The sequence below is a fragment of the Diadema antillarum genome, unplaced genomic scaffold (genome assembly GCF_040938485.1).
Source record: "Diadema antillarum isolate AM-2024a unplaced genomic scaffold, OU_Dant_1.0 scf00000040, whole genome shotgun sequence".
Classification (NCBI taxonomy): domain Eukaryota; kingdom Metazoa; phylum Echinodermata; class Echinoidea; order Diadematoida; family Diadematidae; genus Diadema; species Diadema antillarum.
In genome coordinates this window covers 2,374,892-2,402,449 of record NW_027270929.1, presented here as the reverse complement: position 1 = coordinate 2,402,449, position 27,558 = coordinate 2,374,892, and the positions used below count along the sequence as shown (strand labels likewise).

The 27,558-nt window shown below is 37.6% G+C and overlaps 1 protein-coding gene across 1 annotated transcript; it reads left to right on the top strand.

The window, feature by feature from the left end:
- Positions 1-162: 162 nt before the first annotated feature.
- On the top strand, positions 163-27,434 carry LOC139711473 (aqualysin-1-like). The gene is made up of 9 exons (XM_071623354.1): positions 163-289; positions 6,856-6,968; positions 8,071-8,193; positions 9,625-9,760; positions 17,192-17,313; positions 21,509-21,647; positions 22,438-22,622; positions 26,445-26,616; positions 27,292-27,434. Exons 1-9 carry the CDS (start codon positions 163-165, stop codon positions 27,432-27,434), a joined length of 1,260 nt encoding a protein of 419 aa, XP_071479455.1.
- The last annotated feature ends 124 nt before the right edge of the window (positions 27,435-27,558 follow it).

The window sequence follows — 27,558 nt, the reverse complement described above, 5'->3', positions numbered from 1 at the left end:
ACACGTTCGGAGATGCTGATATCAAACATGAATTTATCATGTTTATTGACAATATTCCCTATGCTGATATCAAGCATGAATTTATCATGTTTATTGACAATATTCCCTATTGTGAAAAGAATGTAAATATCGAGCGGTATAGCATCTTGTACGTCTCCAACGATGGCACCCTGCGCACCTGTTGCCGTCGCCACAGCTCTGGAAGAGGAATGGGACATAATCATATCATTGTGTGCTCTCATCTTTAGAGAAGCAATTATTGTAGCGCAGTGGAACAGACCCATATGGCGTCAGTCACGAGAACCCTGACTCGAGTCTATACTGGCTGGTGGAGGTTGTATTTTGGCAAGACACTGAATCGTCACTGCCTTGTTGGGGGAGGGGGGCATTATACATCTGGGTATTAGAGGTGATCATCTTTTTTTTTCATGCTACCTTCAAACTTCTTCCAAAATATTCCAAAGATATGCATAATTAGACCAAATACTTTGAAAAGGAATGAGTTATTCAAGACTAAACGAAGGTGCTGTTGGTTATATCTTTTTACTTTTTTATTTGTATCTAATATTCTTTAAATATCGTTGTTTTCAGGTAGTATCTCATCTCGTGAATTTTCAAAACTTCCATTTTGTAATTGTTTTATATTGTACAATATTGTAAATACGATACATTTTCTCACACTCCAGAAGGGGTCAAAGAAATAAAGTTCAAAATTTGATAGCAGCATCATGTTATGATGCTGCTTTGCTGTACCTTCTATACTGCATGGCTCACTGGAGAATCTTGCTGGCACTATGAATAAAAAGATAATTACATGGGACACCATGAAAAGTTCAGTTCGGAACCTGACCCTGGATCGGAATATAGTCTTCCAGCATGACAATGACCCATAACATTCATCATAACTCGTATAAGGAAGTAACAATGTGAAGTAGTAAACCCAATAGAGAACATATGGACACAACTCAAAAGAAAAACGAAAATACACACAAAAAAAGAACGAGAAAGCTAAAGGTAACATGCCGTTGCTATACATTGCAGATCTGACGAAGAAACAATGCACAGACGTCAACTGGTGTCACATCTGTTCGGTTGTCACACTACGTAAAGTTAGGATACCATCCCCACCATGTTAATGAGTTTGAGCTAAGTACTTTACTACTAATATTATTAAAAAGTTGAATTGGAAAGGTATTCTTATTGGGTAAAACATACATAGCAGCACGCAGGGTGAATTGCAGACATCTTACCTGAATTAGTATGAAAACATTGAAATATGTACAAAAAAGATACATGGATTGAAAAACATGCCATAAACCAGTCCACCTTAAATATTGCGCAATAGAATTGACCTATACATCAGGCCCTATATACATAACCGTATGTTCGTATGTTAATCATGTATGATTATGCATATATAGGCCTACATATATATATATATATATATATATATATATATGTACATAATATATATATGTATATATATATATATATATATATATATATACATATACATATATATATATATATATATATATATATATATATATATATATGTAACATACATGTATATTGTTGAGATTTCACGCATTGGCTCCACGAAGAAATGAAGAAACAAACTGGTATTTTTTTGTTGGCCAATAAAGCATGAGTTTATTCGTCTTATACGCCTTCTTGAGGAGAAGGAAAAAAGAAATTAAATATTTCTCTAACGTCAGCATTTTGTGCACTCGGTTATGCACGTGGCCACCGCAAAAACTATTCTGCTTATTCAGCAGTCATTCTAACCATTTCTATCAGACAAAGAGTAGATATCTGTACGTTATTATGAAGAGATACAATGTTTTGTCGACTAAGCATATCGTACTTGCGTCAGTACAGATTTAGGCATAAATCAAATCTTAAATATATCCTTGTCTGCCAATAACTAACAATGTGACCGTGTGTTTGTTTTTCGTACAGTACGCAGCCCTAGTGCGCAGCCCTGATATTAACCAATGGAATTTTCGTATTTGGCCTAAGTGTTTGCATTACGGCGCACTGGTTGGGAACAGAGCACCTTTCCATAGCTGTGTGGAGAGGTACACTGAATAAATATTGCCAACTGACTGCAATTTTGTCACAGTTATCTTCCCTGAAGATAGCCCTCTCAGCGCCCTGAAGATCATCTTCGTCGCTGCTTCATTCATCAAACAGTTGGTTGTAAGCAAGGTGAGAATTTTTCCTTGATATATTAGAGTTTTTCTGTAATATATATTTCATTTCATTGATATGATATTCACCTGATACAGTATGTATACATGTATATAGTTTTGATTGTTTATTGATATTTATGGGTGAGAAATGAAATTTGCTTCACCAGCAGGCATCTTCTTTCTTTATGTTATAGGTGTTATTCTTCATATGACTTGAAGACATCACGACTCTCTGTAATCCAGTGTTAGTCGAAGTCCACATACGTGATATTTCCTTTGTGCCAATTACTGTTATTGTTATTATTATTATTATTATTATTATTACTATTATCATTATTTTTATTTTTATTTTTATTATTATTATCATTGTTATTATTATCATTATCATTATTTGGTTTGTTAGAGAGAGAAAGAGGGGAGGGGAAGAGTGTGGGGAATGCTAACGAGGGAGAAAGAAAGAAAGCATTTCCTACATTTGAAGGAACTTGAAAATCACATTTTTGTGTTGCTTTGATGATCTCACTAATCATACCTGATAGACACCTACGTGTATGGTTATTTTTAATTCAGCGGGTTTTTCGCCCACTTATAAGTTAAGCGTTCATATTAAACGTTTAACCCTCGGCAATCATTCGCAACTCTGCATGTTGCATATTGACTTCCGTGCCTGCCCTGCGCTCAATAGTCCGATCGCAAACATTGTGCTCGTTCTGGAGCCTGTTTCATGAAGAGTTATGAGATTGATCTAAAATACAGTAGGTAGTGTGTTTATGGATTTCATGCAGCAAACCTGTTTTGAGTTTAACCCCTCAACTTCTGACACTACAGACAGTAGTTATCATGCAACTACCAAATTTGTTAAGAATTTCAGAAACTCTAAGAACTTTAGTTACATGTACACTATAGGAACTATAAGAACTTTGACTCTTTCGAAACCCTTCTATACACTTGATCATTTTCTTTGATTGAATCACAGAAACTTGGTTCCACTTTTCTTCAGCAACTGTATTTAATTCAATCAGCAAATCTATTAATATGAAAATATCATATGGTAAGAGCAAACCGTGAAGAAAGGAGGGATAGAGGAGTACGGTTTTACATTCATCAAAATTTACAAAGTAAAGTTAGATCTGTTATTTCCTTTGAAGTATGTCACGTATTATTTGTAGAATTAGAACATTTGAAAAAAAAAGAATACAGTCGGTCTGATTTACAGAAGCTCTAAAAGTGATAATCAGTTATTTTGTTGAAGATTTGGAAAACTCTTTGCTGTTTTCACGTGAAAATAACAATTATATTAAATGGCTGATTTTTAATATGTATATTGTATTGTAATCTAATTATGACAACGATATGAATTTTGAAAAAAAAATCTTTATTTGATGTTTTCAAATGGTTGTTATCCACATATAAACAAACCAGCAAGAATTATCTCTGTTTCATCCACTTTGATAGATAATATATTTTCTTACATTTTTGATAAAGAAATTATTAGCGGCTTATTGTATATTGATATATGTGATCATCTTCCAATATTTACTGTACAATTCTTTTTTTTCCTCTCTCTCTCTTAATATTATTCCTAATCTGGCAAATAAATCATGACAAAAATGAAGATTTTTCGAATTTTCTTTCTGAACTTATTTCTTCATTGTAGCTTTTAAATCCGGCAAATCAATAATATTAGGAAAGATCTGAATTTTAATAGGGAATTGGCTGTGATAGAATAAGAACATCAGTTCTCAAACATAAATTATGAACATTATATTTAAGCAAATGATATTGGCCCTAGTATGGCAAATGAATTTGATGATAAGAATAAATATTTTTCGAAATTTCTTTCTGAAACTACTTCTTCATAGTAATTTTTAAATACTACAAATCATACAGAAATTATTGATATTAGGAAAGATCTGAATTTTAGTGGGGTAATTGGCTGTGATAGAATAAGAACATCAGTTAACATAATTATCATACATCAAATTGACTGTTCCACTTACTCATATATTCAATCCCTCCATATTTTCTGGCAAATGCCCCAATTCTTTAGGAATTGCAAAATATTGTAAACCCAGTTTTTAAGAAAGATGATCCTTGTCAAAGTAATGATTATTCACCTGCCTCTATCTCTCCTATTTATCCAAAATTTATATGATAGGCTTTATACATTTTTCGCATCATCAAAAATGTTTGACTTTTAATCAATATGGGTTTAGAAAGAATTATTCTTCTGATTTAACTTTGGTAGAGTTAGGGATAGGAAAACAATAGAAACCACGATGAAAAAAAACCCAAACAAACAAACAAAATGGCAAAGGAATTTTTGCAGAGTTACCTAAATAATAAATAAAATGTATGAACTGCTTTGAAAATAATGAATTATCACATAATATTGATATAACAAATATTATATTCATCTCAAGCATATAATACTCACGAAATAATCTTGTACGCACTATAATGATTGATAAGTGTACATCTTTTCAATGTAAAAGTTTTATCAAACTTTTAGGTGTTCTCATCAGTAAAAGAAAAAAAAAAACTAACTTGGAATGATCACATACGTTACGCTACAACTTTCATTTCCAGAAATATCATGTATTCTTTAAGACTAAACGTTCTCCTCCGGAAAATGCTCGAAAGGGCTTTTTACACTTGTGTTTCTTAACCCCGGACTTTCTCTGACCCAGGACTATCGTTAGTCCCGTACCAATTTTTTCAGCTTTTTACACTGGCCAATTAGTCCCGTACTATCTCTTGTCCGGGGCTAAGGAGAAAACTGACCTTTTTACACTCGTATTTCTTAGCCCCGGACTTTCCAAACCACATGAATATTCATAATTACGCTGTGTACTGTACACGTACACGCACGCACCGGCAGCACTTGATTACCTCGTTTCTGATCGGTCAGTGAGGGTCGGACTTCGTTTCCGTCGCTTAGCCCAGGATTATTTTTTCGTTCTGTTTACACTCACTTGCTTGGCACCGCAATTGCGGTGCTAACCCCTGCTATTTTGCAGGGCCAGATAGTACCGTACTATCGGTGGGGCTAGCCCACTTTGGCAAAAACGAGTGTAAACGGAAAGTGGGCTAAGGATAGTCCCGTACCAACGGTGGGGCTAAGGCCCCCCCCCCCCTTAGCCCCACCGTTGGTCCGGGGCTAAGCAGAAATTTACAAGTGTAAAAAGCCCTTATACTGTCTTTACAATTCCTTTGTTCTACCATAATATATCATGTATTGTAATCCATAGTGTGGGCTACAGGTTAATGCAAGGACTAAACTCAACTCCATTTGCAAAGGAAAAACAAAAATAAAAATGCGTTTATCTTCCTCAGTCAGATCTTCATTTAATTTTGATCTCGTTTGTTTCATTTCCGTAGACGAAAAAGCAATCGTACTTAAACTTTGATTTTGAATACACGAAATGACATTAAAAATCAAAGAAAATACTGTAAACTGAAATAGTATAGATGCTGATCTCTTGACAAATATCGAATCAAAGTTCTTGGAAATGGAGGGGACTGCTAAAAAGTAGAGCTTTTAGCTTGCAGTAGCCTAATAAAAAAAAGAAGCAAGCAACTATTTATTCAGATTTGATTTACATGTACAAGATCGCTGGGAGTGGTAACAAATTATCATGTACCATTGCAGACTATAGTGGTGTTTTATGCCGAATAGAGCCACTCGTAATATAGCGCGCATTTGCCGAAGAGTTACCACGGAGACCGCCACTAAATCCCGACTCCGACCATTGTGCACTGTAAAAACATCGGTGTTAGATTTAACACCACGGGTGTTAAATCTAACACCGATCAAACTTCAATAAAGGGCCACACCCACAGGTGTTGAAAATGCACTGTGATGGTGTTGAAAAGCGTTCACCTGACACTTCGTGGTGTTAATTTTAGACTGTACCTGGTGTTATTTTGACACTGTACTGGTGTTAATTCAAAAATGACACCACATGGTGTTGATTTGATATTTGTTGGTGTTAATATCAATGGTTTAACACCCGTACAGCTTCAATAAGAGACCACACCAGCTGGTGTTACTTTGGTGTAAATTTATTTTCACATTTTGTTCAAAAATCTAGTATTTTAATGTAAAATTCTTGATCGTCTTGTTTAAATTAAAAAACAACAAGAAGTGCAGTTACTGAGAAACTCTTCAAAAAACAGTTTAAAATTTGGAAATGACACCCGGAGGTGTTAATTTAACACCATAAATGAGCACCGAAAATTTAACACCAGCTCGGTGTTCACTATTTAACACCGGACTTTTTGCAGTGTGCAGACACAATTTCCCGGCCTCACAGCTCGCTTTACATTCAACATTAGTTTTCTGATTTTAAGATGCATGCGACACTTTTTATCAAAAAAAAAAAAACCACCCACATCCCTTAAGAAGATAAAAAGGTTTGTCGTGAACCCTGCATATAAACGACATTGGGGGGCATTCATGAATGCATTTTGTCCGACAAAGTTGTCAGACAAATTTGCTCTAAGCCAATCAGATGCAAGGATTTCGTTATAGCTTGTAACAGTTTGACAGAAAGATATCGGACCAAGATACTTCATGAAATGCCCCCCCCCCCCCCCCCCCCCCAGTGTGAGATATCACACCCGTTTCTGTTTTCTCCTTCTCTTGCCTTATCTACAGACATCATGCTGACGTTCTTTACGATTCTTCTCGTGGCAGCCGCTTCGGCCGAGCTCGCCCCGTTGTACCGCAACTCGGAACCTATCCCAGGAAAATACATCATCAAGCTCAAGGCGAGTGTTCAGGACCGTGCGGCACATAATACTTATATTTAAATATATATATATATATATATATATATATATATATATATATATATATGTGTGTGTGTGTGTGTGTGTGTACATATATATATAATCTAGGCGACTGTTACAAAATTGGTCTCGCATATTTGGTTTGCTTATTATGAATGGACCTTCTGAAAGATTGAAGGTGTAGGGTTCAAAGTTTGTCAAAATTTGTTGCTTCAAACTCAAAAGACGGTACGATAATCACCAATAACATAGACAAATTCTGTAAATTCCTGAAGAGCAACTTTTTGACGTTTCCAAAGACTGGAACCGTTATAGTCCATTCAGCCTGGTCTTCCAGAATCTTACAAAGATCACTGGCTAATTTCATAAGGCTTGATCTCAAGATTAATCTTACAATTGATGGAATTAAATAAAAAAAAGTTACACTCGATCTGCTATTACACCTGTGCTTCAAATTAAGCTGAGGTATCTTTATGAAACAGACTTACAATTAATAGCAATCCTACGCTCGAATTCACTAACTTAAGCTCTCCATATTGAGCATAAGATAAATGGGAGCTCTTTATGAAACGAGCTCAAAAGAAACAAATATTTTTTTGATTTATTTCGATATGATCGGTCTTAAGTGTTTTTGCATTTCTCTCTGAAAAAAAATGAAAGGAAATATTTTCGCACTTGAGATAAAGACATTCTACCTTATTTCGACACGGCAAGATGAACTACTCTCATTTCATTTCATTTTATTTATTTCTCTCACTCGGCAAGGATAAAAGACGCATTAACATAACATACAAATCAAAACAACGATAACACAGTATTGATACATGTACTTTGCAAAACAGCACAAATGTAATGATGAAAGATGGAATGTACATGAGAAAGCTTTTATATGACTTGCAAGACTGTACATACCTATAATAGTGTAAAGAAACAAATTGAAACCGGCAAAAAAAAAAAAAAACCTCTAGACTGAGTCAGTCTAATTAGTTGACTCACGTGTATATCATTGTCCAGAAAGCAATCTATAGTGAACGGAGTTGATAATCCAATCTTTCGTATCATTGTTTGGAAATACTCCCAGGACGAGTACGATCTCGATGAGGTGACCTCTACAGTTCGCATCTCTGGCGGCCGTGTGGGATTCACTTGGCGCCACGCGTTGTATGGATTCGCAGCCGAGTTGGAGGATCGTGTCCTGGAAGTTGTAAGTTGTGTACTTCCCTTCCTTAACGGAGGGGCTTCTGCTCCTTAACATCTGATTTCTAAGAATTAGGATTGTCTAACACAAATGCGCATTTGCATGTAAGGGGTATTTAAGTTAAATACGAACCAAAAATCAATATTTTAACTTCTCCAAGTTTATGCACACGCGACTATCCGTCGTACTATAACAACTGCAATCAGTGTCAGCTCTCCTATCTATCATCATCGAATCCCTGCGATAGAGAAATTGAATTGACATGATCAAAGCACTTGCTGCAGTATTTTGATGACATGAACGCTTTAGAACCTACTGAGTAAAGCTACAGGTTGTCTTTTATAATATATTAATTATATCATATTATATATATATATATATATATATATATATATAATATATATATATATAATATACATATACATCAAATGTAATATATATATATGTATAATATATATATATATATATATATATATATACATATATACATATATATACATTTATGATTATGTATACACATCAATATGTTATTCAAATCCTAAAGTGGTTTTCTTTGACTTGTTATGTCGTTCTTTGCATTTTAGTTATATACATACCATTATTAGGAAAACATAAAGTTTGGGAATTTTTTGAAGAAAGGTACGATTCATGCCATGATATATTACATTTTGGCCCCTCTCTTGTATACCCGAGAAACATGCACTTATATCGCACAACAAATATCGCAGATACTTTCAATTCGATTCCATATGAATACAGTTACGTGAAATACACAATACACAGTACCTCGTTTTACCTATGCACAACTCGTGAGTAAGAGTGTTTGTCAGAGTGATTTGTTTGCTGTTGTCACTTATAACCATCTCTCTTCATGCCTGTTCTGTTTTTATTTTTCTATAGAATGATCGATTATTGCGATAATAATAATAATAACAATAACAACAATAATAATAACAATAATAATAGTTACTGTTGGTATCATCATTATTATTACTATCATTATTATTATTATTATTACCATATTATTCATTCAGCCTAATGGAAATGTCAATAACATTAACATAGCATACACACATGACGTATAACACAAAGTATGAACAAGGAAGTAATGCATGCTACGGCTCTCAAAAGTAATTATTTTACTGTTGTCCTTAGGCATGTGAGCCCTAATATAATGCATTCATGTACACATTATGCAATAGACTTGTAAAAAGAAGAATACACATTATCAAAACAGACCAATCATAAAATATCACATTAAAATACAGGAGATAAATGAAAAATCCAAATTGAGAGAAAAGGGTATACCGGTACGCATATATTATGCTATAATATTCACGCTTCCCCTCCTGTTTTGGTTCTCACACTAGTTTGTATACTTAGGCACTGCAATTATGACACCTTAGAGTAAAATCCTGTAAAAATCTTTCCGCATAGGTTCGGAATCTGCCTGCCGTCGAGTACGTGGAAGAGGATGGCGTGTACCGTACTCAACTTGGCTCTGACGTCGAGTGGGGTCTTGACCGTATCGATTCGAGGGAATGCAACTATGATGACACGTATAGTCCACGAGGTAATCAGTCTAACATCGCATTTAAGACATGCTCGCAGATTAACAATGGCTGACCAATATAAAAAACATAATATTTCAATGAAAACGCCGGGAAATGTACAAACGCCCAGAAATGTGGAAACATCTCGCCGGGAAATGTGCAAGTTTCTCTATTAGGAAATGTGCAAACGCATCCGGGAAATACAAATCATTTACTTCTCTATGCATGAATGGTAAATAAACTCAAGTCTGAACCAAAACTGCACATTAACCTTTACCGTTTACATTTTATTGAAAACACCTTAACAGATTTTCAGTAAACTTGGAAGGTAGCATCTCCAGGGTGATAGCATCTCAATTTGTTGAATGAGCAACACCCTCGTGGGGGGGGGGGGGGGGGAGCCTCAAAATCTCAAACTAGGATTAAACAAAAACAAAAACACCCAATCTTCTCCAGAACCAAACGAAAAACAAAAAATAGAACAATGTTGGTGTTATGAAGGCCTTGATGACTGTACACTGTAAAAACGTCGGTGTTAGATTTAACACCATAGGTGTTAAATCTAACACCGATCAAGCTTCAATAGAGGACCGCACCCACAGGTGTAGAAAATGTATTGTGACGGTGTTAAAAAGTGTTCACCTGGCACTTCGTGGTGTTAATTTGACACTGTGGCTGGTGATATTTTTGACACTGCGCTAGAGTTAATTCAATAATGACACCGCATGGTGTTGATTTGATATTGGTGGTGTTAATTTCAATGGTATAACACCTGTCCAGCTTCAATAGGAGACCACACCAACTGGTGTTACTGTGGTGTAAATGTGTTTACACATTTTTTTTTTCAAAAATCAAGTACTTCATCGGAAAATTCTTTATCGTCTTGTTGAAGTTCAAAATTAACAAGTAGTGCAGTAGCTAAGAAACTATTCAAGAAACAATCTTATATTTTGAAATGACACCCGGCGGTGTTAATCTGCATGAATGAGCACCGGAAATTTAACACCAGCTCTGTGTTTCATATTTAACACCGGACTTTTTGCAGTGCAGTTTCAAGTTTAGTTATGGCGGATCCAGAGATGTCCTGCACGGAGCAGGGGGGGGGGGGGGGGGGGGGCGGGGCGGGGGTGGATAAATACTTCGCATTTTACATGTTTTAAGTTCCTTCTTGAAAAGCCGACGGCAAATTTTCACCAGAGGTGGCAGGTATATCTGTCATTGTATGACGTATTTTGTATCTATCACGTAATTTATTTGTCACATTTAATAAACATCAATGCAATTGTAAGGAATTGATGTGTCATGCTTAAATTGATAAACAAGTTGTGTGACTTTAAAGACATGACCTTGCATCAGCAAGACAGAAACAAAAACAAAAACAAGAGAGAGAGAGAGAGAGAGATTCTGTGACGCACAATGAAAGTAAAAGACAGTAGGTTGGAGTTTACATGAATATTTCTAGAATGAGTAGACCCTATTTGTGACGTCAAAATTCTAGGAAAGGGCATGTCTGATGGCATGCCTCATACTGTCTGGAATGTGTACGTCATTAAAGACGTCACAGTACAAGTTTACAACTTGGTCAAGAAAGGACCATTTCAGAGAATTCCTCGTTTCCGTGGACAGAAAGCATGCCTAAGGATGTCAGGCGGAGGCTTGAAAAAATGCATAACAATAACATAAATGTTTAAGCGGAAATCCAGTCCAAATATAAGTTAGTCTGATAAAAAAGAGTAAAATCTTTCGAGTTCAACGGTAAAAATTTGACTGAAATCGCATGAAAGATAAGGAAGTTATGACATTTTGAAGTTTTGCTAATTTCTGCAAAACACTTCTTGTACAGTTGATATGAATATGCAAATGAGTGAGCTAACCATGTCATAACCTCACAATCTTCCATTGATTGTGTACACAAAAAAAATCAACTAAAGTTCAAATTTCCTGTCATTGAAGTCTAAATCATGATGCTATTCCTGGTTGAATAATTTCAGAATAGTGATCAATTAGATATACGAGGATTTGAGCTCCGGGCATAATTGCATTGAATGAAAAACTGGGAATTTCAAAATTTTATGTACTAACTATATGGTAAGTTGTGAAGGTATGGCATGCTTACTTTGCCATTTGCATATTGACCGTTCAAGAACTGTTTTCCCCCAAAATAGCGAAACTTCAAAATGTCATAACTTCCTTAATTTTTATCCGATTTCGATCATTATTATACTATTGAACTCGTAAGATTTTACTCTTTCTTATCTTATTCTTTCTTTTTTAAAAATGTAATAACGTATAGTAGATATTTTTCTGTAGCTATTAATTGTATTCTTCAATTTTCTTGATTGAAGTCAGTAAAGCAATCATCCCAGGGGCATCGTTCCGTTTTAATGATGGGGGGGGGGGGGGGTAGGGGAGGGACTTTGGAGTTTGAATATCTGTGCGAGGGAGCGGAGCGGCCTAGCGGGGGGGGGGGGGGGAGGGTGTGGGAGGGGGGTATCCCCCTCCCACACAAGGAAAATGTAGCATTTTCAGACCTGAAATTCAGCGATCTGGTGCACACTTTTGCTGAAATCTGGGATTTTTTTCCTATTAAAAAAAAGTAAGAAAAAATATTCATAGATAATTGAATGACTATATCGTGGTATTCAGCTCTTGCTCCGCCTGTGCGACATCACTGTGAAGGCCTATATACTAAATAGTGGGGCCTATCACCGGCGTAGCCAGGATTTGATCTTAGGGGGAGCGGTGATAGATGCGAGGGAGCGATGCGAGCGAGGGGGGGGGGGGGGTGTGGGAGGGGGGTTTCCCCCTCCCACAGTGAGAACTTTTTGCATATTGATGTTGTAAATGGTGCAATTTGATGCATTTTTTTTTGCGTGTTTTATCGACTTGAAACAGTCCAACATGTTTAAGGTAGCAGTACATTTTATGTAGATTATTATTGAACAATTTTGCTTATAAAATGGTATCATTTAGAGAAACTTCTTGTATTAATTCTTACACTGAAGATCTTGAACGCGATCATGAATTTTGACATTGTACTGTCCAAAAACGGCCGTTTGTAGCTATATTTTCTCAGTTAGGAAATTAAGGGGGGCGCACCGGGCGCAACTGCTGGCAATTACTGGCAGCAACATCAGGAGAATGACATAACGATTAAATGCGAGCGAGCGAAGCGAGCGAGCTTGAAAATTTTGACATTTTACAGTCCCAAAACTGCCATTTGTAGCTATATTTTTTTCGCTTTGAAAATTAAGGGGGGGGGGGGGGGGTTCGCACCAGGCGCAACTGCTGGCAATTACCCGGCAACAACATCAGGAGAATGGCATGACGATTAAATGCGAGCGAGCGAAGCGAGCGAGCTAGAAAATTTTCATATTGTACAGTCCAAAAACGGCCGCTTGTAGCTTAGATATTTTTTCGCTTTGAAAATTAAAGGGGGGGGGGGGGCGCACCGGGCGCAACTGCTGGCAATTACCCGGCAGCAACATCAGGAGAATGGCATAGCGATTAAATGCTAGCGAGCGAAGCAAGCGAGCTTGAAAATTTTGACATTTTACCGTCCAAAAACTGCCATTTGTAGCTGTACTTTTTTCGCTTAGGAAATTAAGGGGGTGGGGGGTTCGCACCGGGCGCAACTGCTGGCAATTACCCGGCAACAACATCAGGAGAATGGCATGACGATTAAATGCGAGCGAGCGAAGCGAGCGAGCTAGAAAATTTTGATATTGTACAGTCCAAAAACGGCCGCTTGTAGCTTAGATATTTTTTCGCTTTGAAAATTAAAGGGGGGGGGGGGGGTGGCGCACCGGGCGCAACTGCTGGCAATTACCCGGCAGCAACATTAGGAGAATGGCATAGCGATTAAATGCTAGCGAGCGAAGCAAGCGAGCTTGAAAATTTTGACATTTTACAGTCCAAAAACTGCCGTTTGTAGCTGTACTTTTTTCGCTTAGGAAATTAAGGGGGGTGGGGGCGCACCGGGCGCAACTGCTGGCAATTGCTGACAGCAACATCAGGAGAATGACATAACGATTAAGGCCGTGTCACATCAGCCTTGCGTGCGACTTGCAAAGAATAATTTTGACTACCCGGAGGTCCCCGTAGATATCCGCACATGACAGTACCTAGCATGTATCTCAAAAGTAGTCGCCCGGATGTGCGCACGCATATCTTTTTTTTTTACCCGCAACCGTGTTTAGGCCCTGTCACACCTTTCCGGGCAAGCTACTCGGGCTTGTTACGTGTAGGGATTTTCCAGCATACCGGACATTCCTGAGGGCGGAAAAGGATTTGTGCGAGTCAGCGCATGTGTCTTACTTGCTGGACGCGTTATACTTGCGAGTATACTGTGTGACCTTTGTACCAGTCGCGTGGGGGCTGACAACTCAGTGAAGGAATTCCTCTAATGGAATGGCTGAAATCTCACAGAATTTCATTATCTTGGCTGCATTCGGGACTGCGAAGTACCTGCTTGGGAATTGCCTGGGAAGTACTGCCGCTAAGGGTCTCTTACTGGCGTTCTGCGTGGACCTCTACGGGCATTCCCGCGACTCACCCGGAAAAAGTTTTGGTCATGCTCAAAACTTGGCAGCGGTTAAATCGGACTTGCGTGAGCACCTCCGGGCAACTACGCGCTAGATACTGTCAGGTGCGGACCAACTGCGGAGAGCTCCTTGGAGTAAATTTGTTTCCCCGCAAGTCAAGCCGCAGAAGTTCCCCCGTACGGTATGACAAGGCATGAATGAAAATTGCAAACATTCTTGTTCGCCCGCTGAAAATCTTCTACGTGCTGGAAACTACCTCCTCGCCACAAGCCCGCGTTATGGTGTGACACGGCCTTTAAATGCGAGCGAGCGAAGCGAGCGAGCTTGAAAATTTTGATATTTTACTGTCCAAAAATTGCCGTTTGTAGCTGTACTTTTTTCGCTTAGAAAATTAAGGGGGGTGGGGGCGCACCGGGCGCAACTGCTGGCAATTACTGGCAGCAACAAATATCTCGTAAACACATTTATGATGTAATCTGGGGAATTTTCAATCCAGAAGTGTAAATACTATTTTTTTTTAGGGGGGGGGGGACCCTCCGTTAATTGAAAGTATCTAGATATCTCCTCCCACCCAAGGAATATTTGCATTTCTTTAAACTGAAGTAAATGACCTGGTGCACACATTAGATGAAACATTTTAAAATCTGTCGATCTAAAGTGTATTAAGCAGAAATGACTGAACGGGGAGGGTATGGGAGGGGTTAGGCCTACCCCCTCTTACGCGAGGGAGATTTTGTATCTTCAGAATTGAAATTCAGCCATCTTTGGGTGAAATATTTAGACAGTTTTCTATCAAAAAGTAAGAACATTTCCACATCTCGGGAGTTACGAGGAGGAGCAAAATGATCTGTTTGTCCCCAATACTTTTGTGGGGGAACCATCCCCCTCCCCCTCCATCGACGCCTCTGCATATGAGGGAGCTTTTGTAAGTGAAAGATCCGCTGCACACTCTTTGATAAAATATAAGGAAATAAAACGTCAATCTCAAAAGTGTACGAAGTCTATCGAAAGGGACCAAGTAGCGGATCTTTTGCATACTAGTATTCATGATTGCAATGCAGCGATCCGGAGCATAATTCTAGCGGTACTTGTCCAATTTTCCATAAAGAAAGTTCGAGATTTGTCCTCATCTCGGGAATTGCCTTGAGGACAAATGATTTGTCTGCCCCCAACATTTTCGTAGCGGCGGGGCAAATGCCCCTTTGCCCCCCCCCCCCCCGAGATAGATTCGACGCCCCTGATCATCCCTGGGTATGCCCATAGATGTATCAGAGTCATCATCGTTTCAGGAATGATGCAGGAAATGGAGGGGGGGGGGGGTTAATTATGGCGGTATAGTTTTTGTTATTGTTTGTTTGTTTTCGTATAATTTGCAGATGGTCCCGAGTTGCTCGCTTCATAGCATGTTTACAGGTAAGCCTATGCTATTTGACGTTGTCAACGTCTGGACCATACCTTATGTCGGTATTACTTTCTTCGCGAGCGAGCGAAGCGAGCGAGCGCTTGAGAAAATTATGTATACATTATCCTACAAGATAGAATACTGTTCAGCTCTGTTACCTGCATGTCTGTAGGCGGGCGTACGAACGTCATGCAATATGACAAAAATGATACAATCACATTTCTGCTTCCTCCATTTTTTCTCAAATTTCAGGGGGAGGGGATGATTGTACAGGCCATCCCCCCTCCTCCATTTCAGGGGGGGGGGGGGATATATCCCCCCCCCCCCATCCCCCCCCCCCCCCCCGGGATTTACACCCATGACCATAGGTTAGTAATTATTCCCCCTGCTTGATTACAGCGGTTAGTCAAGCGCTCTTTCATTATGCTAGAAAAGTGAAAGCCTGTCTTTTATAGGCCTATTTCTTTACAATTGTTGTTTACACATATTATGTCATAAACTCAAGTAGTCTCTCCTCCAGCGGTTCCAACACCAAAACATTAAAATTCGTAACTTTTGCATCGATTGTCCGATTTTCCTCAAACTTTCACTGATGTGTTCTACTAATGTTGCTGCTTTCACTCAATTCACATTTCTCTTTGGTTTTGGTCTCCTTTAATAATCATCATCACCTATATTCTGAGACACACTAGTTGCAAAAGTCCCCTATGACAGCATTTTCAGGGTGATAGAATCTCATTTTGCTCGGAGGAGCAACAATATTTCCCAATATCGGGAATTGTGAAAAAAAATCTTTAGCTAACAGTGATAGGGCTTATGAACGTAGTTCTAAGTGTGCATATGACGAATCGAATCCGAGAATTACTAAGGGGGGGGGGGGGCACTTCCTCTTACTTTTGAAAGGGTGGTCATCTGGTCATAGTGCCATTTCTATAAACTAAGGTCTTTTTACCCTATGCGTTGAGGTCGTATTATCAGGGATGCTATCTGTCTAATTTGCTGAAAAACTCACAGGGTTTTTCAAGAAGTTGAAAATAAGAAAAAAATTCTGCCCGATTTCCCCCCCCCCCCCCATCCCGATGGATTCGCCAAGAAAAATCTTGAAACTACAGTAATCAATGTCTTCATAGCACCAACTTAGCCCTATATTTTTTGTTCTAATTTTACTGAGGCTCCGGAGGAGAGGGGGGGGGGGGGCTGTGTAGAAGGGGGGCGGGGAGGAGGACGTCAGCTCATCAAACAAATTGAGATCCTATCACCTTTGGGATGCCAGTTTAGTGAAAATCTGTCAAGGGGTCTTCAAGAAAATAAAATTATAGGTTCATGTGCAGCTTTGTTACAGAGTTTATATACCATCTGGACGTGACTGTGTTGAAGCAAATGATTTGCGCATTATTTTCTCGAGTGCGTTTGCACATTTCCAGTTGATGCAATTTTGAGAGTTACACATTTCCCGTCGAGACGTTTGCACATTACGAAAAGTATGAATGGTGTGTCTTCTGCAGGAACCGGCAGTGGCTACACAGTCTATGTAATCGACACTGGGATCCGAGATACCCACGAGGAATTCGGTGGTGGTTTAAGAGGTCGTGCTAAACAGCTCGTTAACTATGCCGGCGGAAACAATGTAAGTATAGGACGATCATTGAAGATTTTTTTTTTTAATTTTCTTTAGAAACAGAAACGATAAGCTACATGTGAGTTGGTGCAATGAGTATAATATAGGTAACTGCAGTTTCACTTTTATTCATGGCAAATCAGGGGTGAGCCCTGTGGGGGAAAGGATCGAGGACCGAATTGGGGGCTACAAGTTTTACTTCTTCTTTTTTTTTCAGAAACCTTATTTCAGCGACAAACACATGCAGCTATATATGACTTTGATTTTGATTTATTTTGATTATGGAAAGCCACAAGTTACACGCGATTTTCTTGATATAACGTCGTGGTTCCATTCTCTTTCAATATTTTGCATCATACTAAGCATGTGCAGAGAGATCAACTATACATTATTCTCTTCCTTGTTACAAATTATTTGAACATACTTGTAGTAGAATAGAAAAAAAAAAATCGGATGGGCGGTGGAGTTGCTTTTTACTTCAAAGAAGATTAAGTTTATCTAATTCACAGCGAACCCAGTGTTATTAATGAGGACAGAGAATTTCTCTCAGTTGAAAGTAATGTTTCTGGTCTTGGAAATATATTGATCATGGTCATAAATTATGTAGATCACCTGATTCAAATTGCGAAAAAAAGAACATATTCAAGACGTCTAACGCATAATCCTATTTTTGATAATAAAAATTGTTTTGCGGTAGGGGACTTCAATATCGGCAAAGTGTTAAAAATGTCACAGCCAAAGCATCCCCCAAGAGCTTCTCAGCTCCATGTTATCTGTATAACGAAACCCTCCCCAGTCAGTTACCAGTTTCTAATCATTCGGCCACTTTAACTGATAATATTTTTGAAGTATCAACCACGCTGATCAACCCCCGCCCTACAAAATCAGGAAATGTTTTATCCGATACACCATTACACTGTCTCATTGTTCCGGGCATCCTAAAACCTGTTCAAACCTCTTTGGAAAGAATTAGAAAGCCTATTGCAAACTTTGAATATGAATTCACAACAATATAGATTGGTCTGCAGTTAATTATTCCCATCCACACAAATTGATCATACTATAATAACTTTATGAATATCCTGACCTCACACGTAGAAAAACGCATTCCCATGGTAAAATTAAAATCTTAGTACAAGGACAGGTACCATGGCTCCCGTTTCTAAGTCTCATTTACGTTCAAGTAATTGTAATGATTATTATATACATAAAATAAATTGGCCTAAACAGTCTCTTCATGCGTATCACATACAAAAACACTCTTTAATACGCTTGCTGCAAAATACAGTTTTCAGTGATCAGATATTTTGTTTTTAAGACGACATGAAAAAAAATACATGGAAGATTGTTAAGTGTTATGAATAAAATGTTATGATAAGCCAGATATGACGGAGATGACGGAGATTGAACATAACAATAAAGGAATTCAGTTTCAGTTCAAATTTTATTTCATATTTCCATTTTCTAAATGATGAGATTACAAAATTATTGACAACAAAACAAGAATACAAAATATATACAATCATGTCTTTTGATTGTAGAAGAAAAAGAAAAAAAAATATACTTGCCACAAATGTACATGGTCATATCGTGTGAAAATATCATTAGTAAGTATAAGAAATATGATGGGGCCTACATAAAAGCTTTAAAGCTTGTAAAACTGTAGGTTCCCGAGTTCATAGGCATATAATTTTACACGGAGAACGGATATGTTTGTCTTGACCAACTAAAATTACACCAGTACAAAAAAATCGATGAGTAATAAACTAATGAACCACGTAGATATCGCACAAACCAGACTGCATACAAATCTCGCAGTGTTTGAAAAACAAAAATGCTATACAATCAAAAGATGTATCGGTACCATGAAATAACTTGAATAACTTGGTGCTGCGGACAAGGACAAAAGACTGGGAGTATAAAAAGGTTGCTAAAAGCTTGGTAGTGTGTATCCACTAAGTAATAACTGTTTTAATTTGCGTTTGAAGGTGAATAAAGATAAGGAAGAAGTGATATCTAGAGAAAGATCATTCCAATATCTGGTTCCAGTAAATATAATTGTTTTCTTTGCAAAAATAGTGCGAGTACGGGGAAGGTGATAGGCGTCACTCTGGCGAGTGGGATAACAGTGGATAGAGCGATTCCTTTTGAACATGTGGATGAAAACAGATGTTAATTCATTAGTTGTTTGTTTATATATGAAAATTCCGAGATTGTAATAAAATAGGTATGGAATTTTCAGAATTCTGTTTTGATGAAAAAAAAAACAGTTGGTATAAGCAAAATATCCGGCGTGGTTTATGATTCTTATTGCACGCTTTTGAATACGGAGAAGGGAATCTAGTAATGAGTGAATTGCATTTCCCCACGCCAAAATTCCATAATTAAAGTGTGAAGATGTTAAACAAGAATATACTCTGCAAAATATGAACAGGAAAGAAATGTTTGAGCTTATTCAAAATTCCAATATTTCTAGACAAAATTTTACTTACAAAATTAACATGAGTTTTCCAGGATAATTCTCGGTCAATCCAGAGCCCTAAAAACTTTGTGTTATTAACCTGCTTTAAACATAAATCATTTATTTGATATCATAATATGGAACAACATTCAAAGAATTACTGAATACCATATAATGAGTTTTTTTCTATGTTCAAGGATAATTTGTTCGCACAAATCCAGGATTGCACAGACCTGAGCTCAGTAGTCATCATATTTATTAATGCATTAGGGTCTCCATGTGAAGAAAACAAGCTTGTGTCATCGGCAAAACAATGATGTTACTAAATTAACGTCACTTAAATTACTAATTGATGATGTTACTAAAATAGCTATCACCTTTAATGATAACAGACCATACCTCGTATCCTATAGACGTTCTGATTGAATTGTATATATATATATATATATATATATATAATATATATATATATATATATATATATATATATATATATATATATATATTGACAGCAAATCTTGCACATATAGACGTGGCTGGTGTTGGGTAGCACCCCTTTAACCCAACACCAGCCACGTCTATACTGATTATGTGCAAGATTTGCTGTCAATAGATTTACTGTCCTTGCACCGCCCCGCCATGATATATATATCAGAACTTCTAAAGCTGAGAATCTAGACAACAACAACAACAACAAAACGCTTCCTGAAACATGTATAAAACCAGAATATAACACGTTAGTGAATGTACTTTGAAAATTGTTTATTGTGGATTCAGGTTGTTGTTTTTTTCAGTCGTTGCATTTTGATCTTCTTTTTGATAATGCAATGTCATTTTTTTATGTGATCACCAGGTATTTTTGCCAGTGACACCATGCCACCACAAAGTATGCTATGTTCTTATAGGGTAATAGTCTGCAAAAATGCATGGAATGTGAACTTATCATACTCAGGTGAGCGCGAGACCCACCGAGTCTCTTGTTAAGCATTACTTCATAGTTTGTAATTGAACTTTCACTTCATCATTTTTGAGACATTGTCATTTTACGTTCCGCGATCTGCAATGAAGCATATTCATCATCTTTTTGAAATTATCTGCATAACTGCATATTCATACACTGCAAAAAGTCCGGTGTTAAATAGTGAACACCGAGCTGGTGTTAAATTTTCGGTGCTCATTTATGGTGTTAAATTAACACCAACGGGTGTCATTTCCAAATTTTAAACTGTTTTTTGAAGAGTTTCTTAGTAACTGCACTTCTTGTTGATTTTTAATTTAAACAAGACGATCAAGAATTTTACATTAAAATACTAGATTTTTGAAAAAATGTGAAAATAAATTTACACCAAAGTAACACCAGCTGGTGTGGTCCCTTATTGAAGCTGGACGGGTGTTTTAACCATTGATATTAACACCAGCAAATATCAAATCAACACCATGTGGTGTCATTTTTGAATTAACACCAGTACAGTGTCAAAATAACACCAGGTACAGTGTCAAAACACCACGAAGTGTCAGGTGAACACTTTTCAACACCATCACAGTGCATTTTCAACACCTGTGGGTGTGGTCCTTTATTGAAGTTTGATCGGTGTTAGATTTAACACCCGTGGTGTTAAATCTAACACCCATGTTTTTACAGTGTAATCACTTTGAGACAATCTGCGTAAATACAAATTAATAAATCGAAAAAAAAAACAACAACAACAATAAGAAACAAACTTCTCTGTTTCTCTGAAATAGGAGGACTGCAATGGACACGGCACTCACTGTGCAGGAACGGTTGGATCCAATACCTATGGCGTCGCTACAGGTGTCGAAATAAGGGGAGTGAAGGTGCTTAACTGTTTGGGATCTGGAAGCAATAGTGGCGTCATCAGCGGTAAAGCTTGTACACGTGTCTCTTTTTATCTTTTTATCGTTCTGAGCAACATGTGTTTCTCCATGCGACATAAAGTATGTGTAGATTCCAAGTAAGTTTGTTTTTGTTTTTACCTCGGAATTTGATTGAAAAAGCTTCTTCTTTTGACTCATCCTCGAAAATATTTCTTGGTAATCAGAGTATGCCATTCTGACTGAGCAAATGTACAAAAATGAGTTCAAAGCCATAACAGTAATATTAATGGCTGACCATTGAGCGATTGTTCTTCGTTCAAGGCACTCTTAGTTTTCCCTTCAGTTTTGGGTTACAATCATCTTATTGTCATTCAAGAAATGAGTGCTCGAGCGTGTCGATTGCTTTCTACGATCTTCTCTTTAACATGAGGCGTTATCTTATTGCAAATGGTATTGCAAAGCAATTTGTGTATAATGCAACACCAGTCAGAAAAATTATTGTTTACTACAATCACACACAAAAATCGCACATTTATATGAAATTTCACTTCGCGGGCAGGAACCCTTTATTCAACAGTCATAGGTCCTATTATCTGTTTTCTCTTTTGTATATTATCACGTCGTCTTCACACCTAAACTATTGCAACTTTGAATAAACCCAACTCATGAATCTGAGGAGACATTTGGACGTGGTAAAGAAGATATCGTAGAGCTTTTCCGATGATTTTCTTCGCTTTTTTTAATATCCGTGCATTTACTTATTGATGAAGAATGCCAGGTAAAAACGGAGAAATCGAGTCCACTTATTAAACAGATGATTCTGTCTATTATCCCAGGGGTGGATTACGTGAGGAAAAATGCTGGTTCAAACAGCATTGCGTCCATGTCGCTTGGAGGCGGTGTATCCACGTCTCTCGATACCGCTGTCACAAACCTGATCATTTCTGGCGTCCCCACGGCTGTGGCTGCGGGCAACGACAACGCAAATGCCTGCTATTATTCACCTGCTCGTGTCTCAAGTGTAAGTAGCGTGAAATTGTCATGGCTTTGTGTAACAGACGAGACAATTAACTTACTAATACACTACTTGTAATTCACTGCATCAGTTTTCCAAGTAATTATTATTATGCACCTCGTCATATCCTACGAGGGCATAATATTATCTGCACCGAAAGTAAATGATATTACTGACTTACATTTTAAATAAAATATAGGTAGGCCTACAGGGCAAGCATTGCAAAATGTTCATTAACTTCAACAGCCATTGTAGACAATGATGACTATAAAAAATTGCGTTCATCTTACAGTAGCAGACGTTCACAAGTCAAACGATGTCAATATTCTAAAAGGCCATTCAACGATTGTATGTATTATATAAACATATTATAAAGTGAAAACGTTGTTTTCACTATATATGATATATATATATATATATATATATATATATATATATATATATATATATATCTAATAGTTTCATATTCGAATTAAATCTTCTAATTACAAGGAAATACCGAGGTAGCATTGCGTAACAAAATACCTCTGAAAATCGATGAATGAAAAAAAAAGATGGTCCATCTTAAGAACAATGTACATTCAAACCCTACAGATGTGCGTCAGAAAATTTGCACGAAATATAAATACACAAGTAGATATATTGAAAAACCCGAAAAGAAAGCATCATATTTTAATATGCATGTATACGGTATATATGTATGTATTTTTATGTAATATTTTTTCAAGGCAAATCAACATGTATCAAGAAAACATAAAGGACACCTAAAAAATCATTGACTGCATTCTTATGTAGGCGTATAACCAAAACAACAACCATGGCCGGCGGAACAAGGGGGGCCGGGTGGGCTCGGCCCCCACTTTTTGTGCACCACACAAAGGAATACATAAGGTGTCACCACTTTGGTCCCCCCCCCCCCACCCCACTTTTTTTTACCCCGGAAGTTCGTAAGTGGCACTAGAAAGAAAATAGATAGAAACCTTGAAGTGTGAGCGCGGTAAGGTTATGTTTTTGCGCTGAGGACCTTCTTTTTTTTTCTTTTTCTTTTTTGTCAGCTGAAGAAACCCGAAAGTGGCACCAGAAGTTGCGCTGAAGGCCTTTTTTGTTTTGTTTTGTTTTGTTTTGTTTTTTGCTTGTTAGCTCATAAAACCCGGAAGTCCCCCCCCCCCTCCCTTTTGAAAAGTGCAACAACTACAAAATGTGCATCTGGCATTAAGAGATAGAACTAAATCAATTTCATCTATTACAGCACAGCTACTAGGCACTGAACGACTACCTTAATTGTCAACATTAATCCTGAATAATTGGTAAACAAGATAGGCCTTCCTTCCTTCCTTCGTGTTCCAAACACAATACTGTTTTCCTTTCCCAACAAATGATCACAAGATACGATACAAAAAAAATGAACCAAATTCAATTTTAATTTTTGAATATCATCTCAATATCACCTTGACTCTTTATAACCTTCAAACATGTCCATATATATATATATATATATATATATATATATATATAATGTATTTCTTTTTTTTTACGCTAATGTTATGTTAACTTCTGCAGAAAGAACTGCATTAAATAAATTGGCCCATAAGAAAGTTGATCCAGATGATGATCATGATAACTTTGTGGATTGAATTGTTTTCATGTTCGCGATGTTTCTATTCTATGCTCTTTCCATAGCATGAGAACTTCTTTTGCCCATTTGCCTGTAAGTCCATATTATTGAGATGATATTAGAAAAAAAAAATTAGTCCATATCCGATTTTACTTCTACAATGATCTTTTGGAAGTTCACATTTCTTCCCGTGCTTAAAAACTTCCGTTTGTATAATTCTATAGATCATCTGTTAATCTCATATCTATCATCAAAAATAATGTATCATATTAAAAAGGTATACATTAAAGCACATGCACCCGTGCATCTAAAGAGGCATATTCATAGATATCATGAGTTCCGTAAGGCTGCAATCCATTCTGATAAAAAAAAACCCAACCCTATATCATCAATGCATATGCATTTGTTACTCACAATAAATACTTGTTCACTACAAAAAGATTTTTTCCCCATGTCCTTCTTTTGGTGAATTTGTCAGGTATGGGATTTACGGGCCCTTCAGATCTATACTGTCAGAGCCCAGAGTATACATAGGTGTTTTTGGTATCTCTGTTGTATACTCTCAAGACCTACTTTCATTGTAAAAGAAATCGGCCGTGACTCTTTTCAGCTAATAAAATCATAAACGGGATGGGGGGAATGTGGCTTCTTTCTGGACCCCGTACAAGATGAGATAACTGGCTGAGGTGTTTTGGGTATCTGTGTTTTGTATTATAACTTCCATTGTAAACGAAATTAGCCAGAAATTCCTTCCCTTTTTTTTTAATATTATTCGGAGACACTTCTGTGTTGCTGTCTGGGAACCCCCGTACAGAATGCAATAACTGGCCTTGGTATTTGGGGTATTTCTGTTGTGTACTATAATACATGCTTTTATTGCAAAAGATATTATTGCAAAAGATATCAGCCATCGCTCTTTTAAGCTAAATGAAATCATATAGGGAGGCACTTTGGGTTTACTGCCTGGGGGCCCCGTACAGGATTTGGCTTGGTGTTTTGAGTATCTTTGTTGTGTATATGCTACTTCCATTGCAGAAGAGATTAGCCATATGACTCGTTTTAGCTAAATAAAATCGTATGGGTGTGGGGGGGGGGGGGGACTTCTGGGTCACTGTATAAGAACCCGTATACATAATGCAGTGAACGGTTTTGATATTTGGGGTATCTTTGTATATTAGGGCTTATACAGTGTACTTCCATTGCAAAAGAAATTAGCCATGACTCTTTTTCACTAAATAATATCATAATATGGGGGGGGGGGTACACTTTGGGGCTGCTGTCTGGGGTCCAGTACAGGATGAAATAACTATATAGCTTTGCCAGGACCTACTAGTAATGGGTATCTCTATTTAAATATGTACTACTTTCACTGCACAAGAAATTAGCCACGACTCTTTTTTGTCTATATCATAAAATCATATGAGGGTGGGGAGGGACACTTCTGGGCTACTGTCTAAAGTTGGGATTCGTACAGGATGAAATAACTGGCTCTGGTGTTTCGGGAATCTCTGTTGTGTAGGCCTACTACTTCTATACTTCTACTAGTATTGAAGATGGAGCCCTCTGGAGCTACTGTCTGGGGGCCGTACAGGATAATACTGGCTTTGCTCTTTTCATATTAATAGGTATAAATCCAAAGGAACGAGATCCATCAACATTTGTTCATGATCCTCTTCGGCTGAACAATGATGCATTATCATTATCATTATTATTTTTTTGTTTTTATTTTCATTTCATTTTATCTTATTTTATTTTATTTATTCATTTATCTTTTCTTTTTTTTTTCTTTTTTTTTTTTTTTTGGGGGGGGGGGGAGGCTTTGTGTGTCCCCAATATACACCTATGCGGTATAGGATGTGTCTCGTCAGTACACGTTAGTAATTTTATTGACCGTTGACCATACACATTGAGCCTACCATCAAACCTTGAGATCCTCTTCTGGGCCCCGGTCTGAATTCGCACTCTATTCCATTATCGTAAATTTGAAAAGCCGAGCCACAGTCTGTATAGCGAGATGTTTTTGCATGCACTTTGCAAATTAACAGTCATGACAATAATTTCAGGGGTAGAAAAACGCACACGATCCCATTATGAATAGCTGGAGGGGCAACTCTACTATTAGGCCTATGGGATACGAACATTAAAGGCCCTTCAAAAATTGTTTTTGACAGTATTGCTTGACTTATTTTCCGCTCATTGTTGGGTGAAATCAGGCTATTACTGTGGGCGCCACCACCAAGCAAGACAGGGAATCTTCCTTCTCTAACTACGGTTCCTGTCTCGACATCTACGCTCCTGGTTCCAGTATCAAATCCACGTGGTACACCAGCGACTCTGCCACAAGAACCCTAAGCGGAACGTCTATGGCTTGCCCTCATGTTGCAGGTACAACCACCCACCCAAACTCATACACATTAGTTGATGACTGAGGTTAGATCTCAGTGAATCAGTACGCCAATTCCACTTTGCACATGCATGAGCAGAAAAAAACAGTTATTTGTACCTGCCGCTGATCTCTACACAGAAGGATACCTCCACAGTCCACTATGGAACTATGCTACTGATCGAGGTCTCCTATAGAGATCAGTGGTGCTAAAGCAGGCTGGTTGGTTTTTAAGTTCACCTAGATAGCATCTGTTATGTAATGAGTATTCATGTACAGGTAGTCCTTGCCAGCACATCCACTTAACAGCAAGCCTGGCACTTGTAAAAAAAAAAAAAGTTTATTGGTAAATTCGATGCAAAATAATGAAATGGATGTTTCTCGTCACCTAGGTCTATGCAAGTTCATTTTTTGTTTGAACAGGATTTATGAATTCCATAATGTTACGTCGAGGAAGTGTATAAAAAAACCACAAGCGAAGTGTCTATAACCAAGTGAGAGAGAGAGAGAGAGAGAGAGAGAGAGAGGGAGAGAGAGAGGGAGGGAGGGAGAGAGAGAGAGAGGGGGGGGGTTCGTTTGTTTGTTTGTTTGTTTTTCTCTTACAAACACCCGTACAAATGGTTTTAAGCACATATGAGTTGCATTATAGTTCTGATTTTGTTTGCTTCATGTTTCAGGAGCCATAGCTCTGTATGGGGGCAAAACATCAAGTATGATCAACAACGCAAGCAAAGAGAAGCTGACAGGCTGTGGATCAGGCTCTCCCAATAAGCTGCTCTATGTTGGTGGTATGTATGCATTATCATTCTGCGTGTATTAACCCATTGAAGACTAATCCTCGAGTATACTCGTGCAGGTATCTCTGGGAATGTGTGTTGTAGCAAACTTAGCTTATCCTCGATGGGTTAACACAGGGAAACTCAATCAAAAGTGCACATAACTGC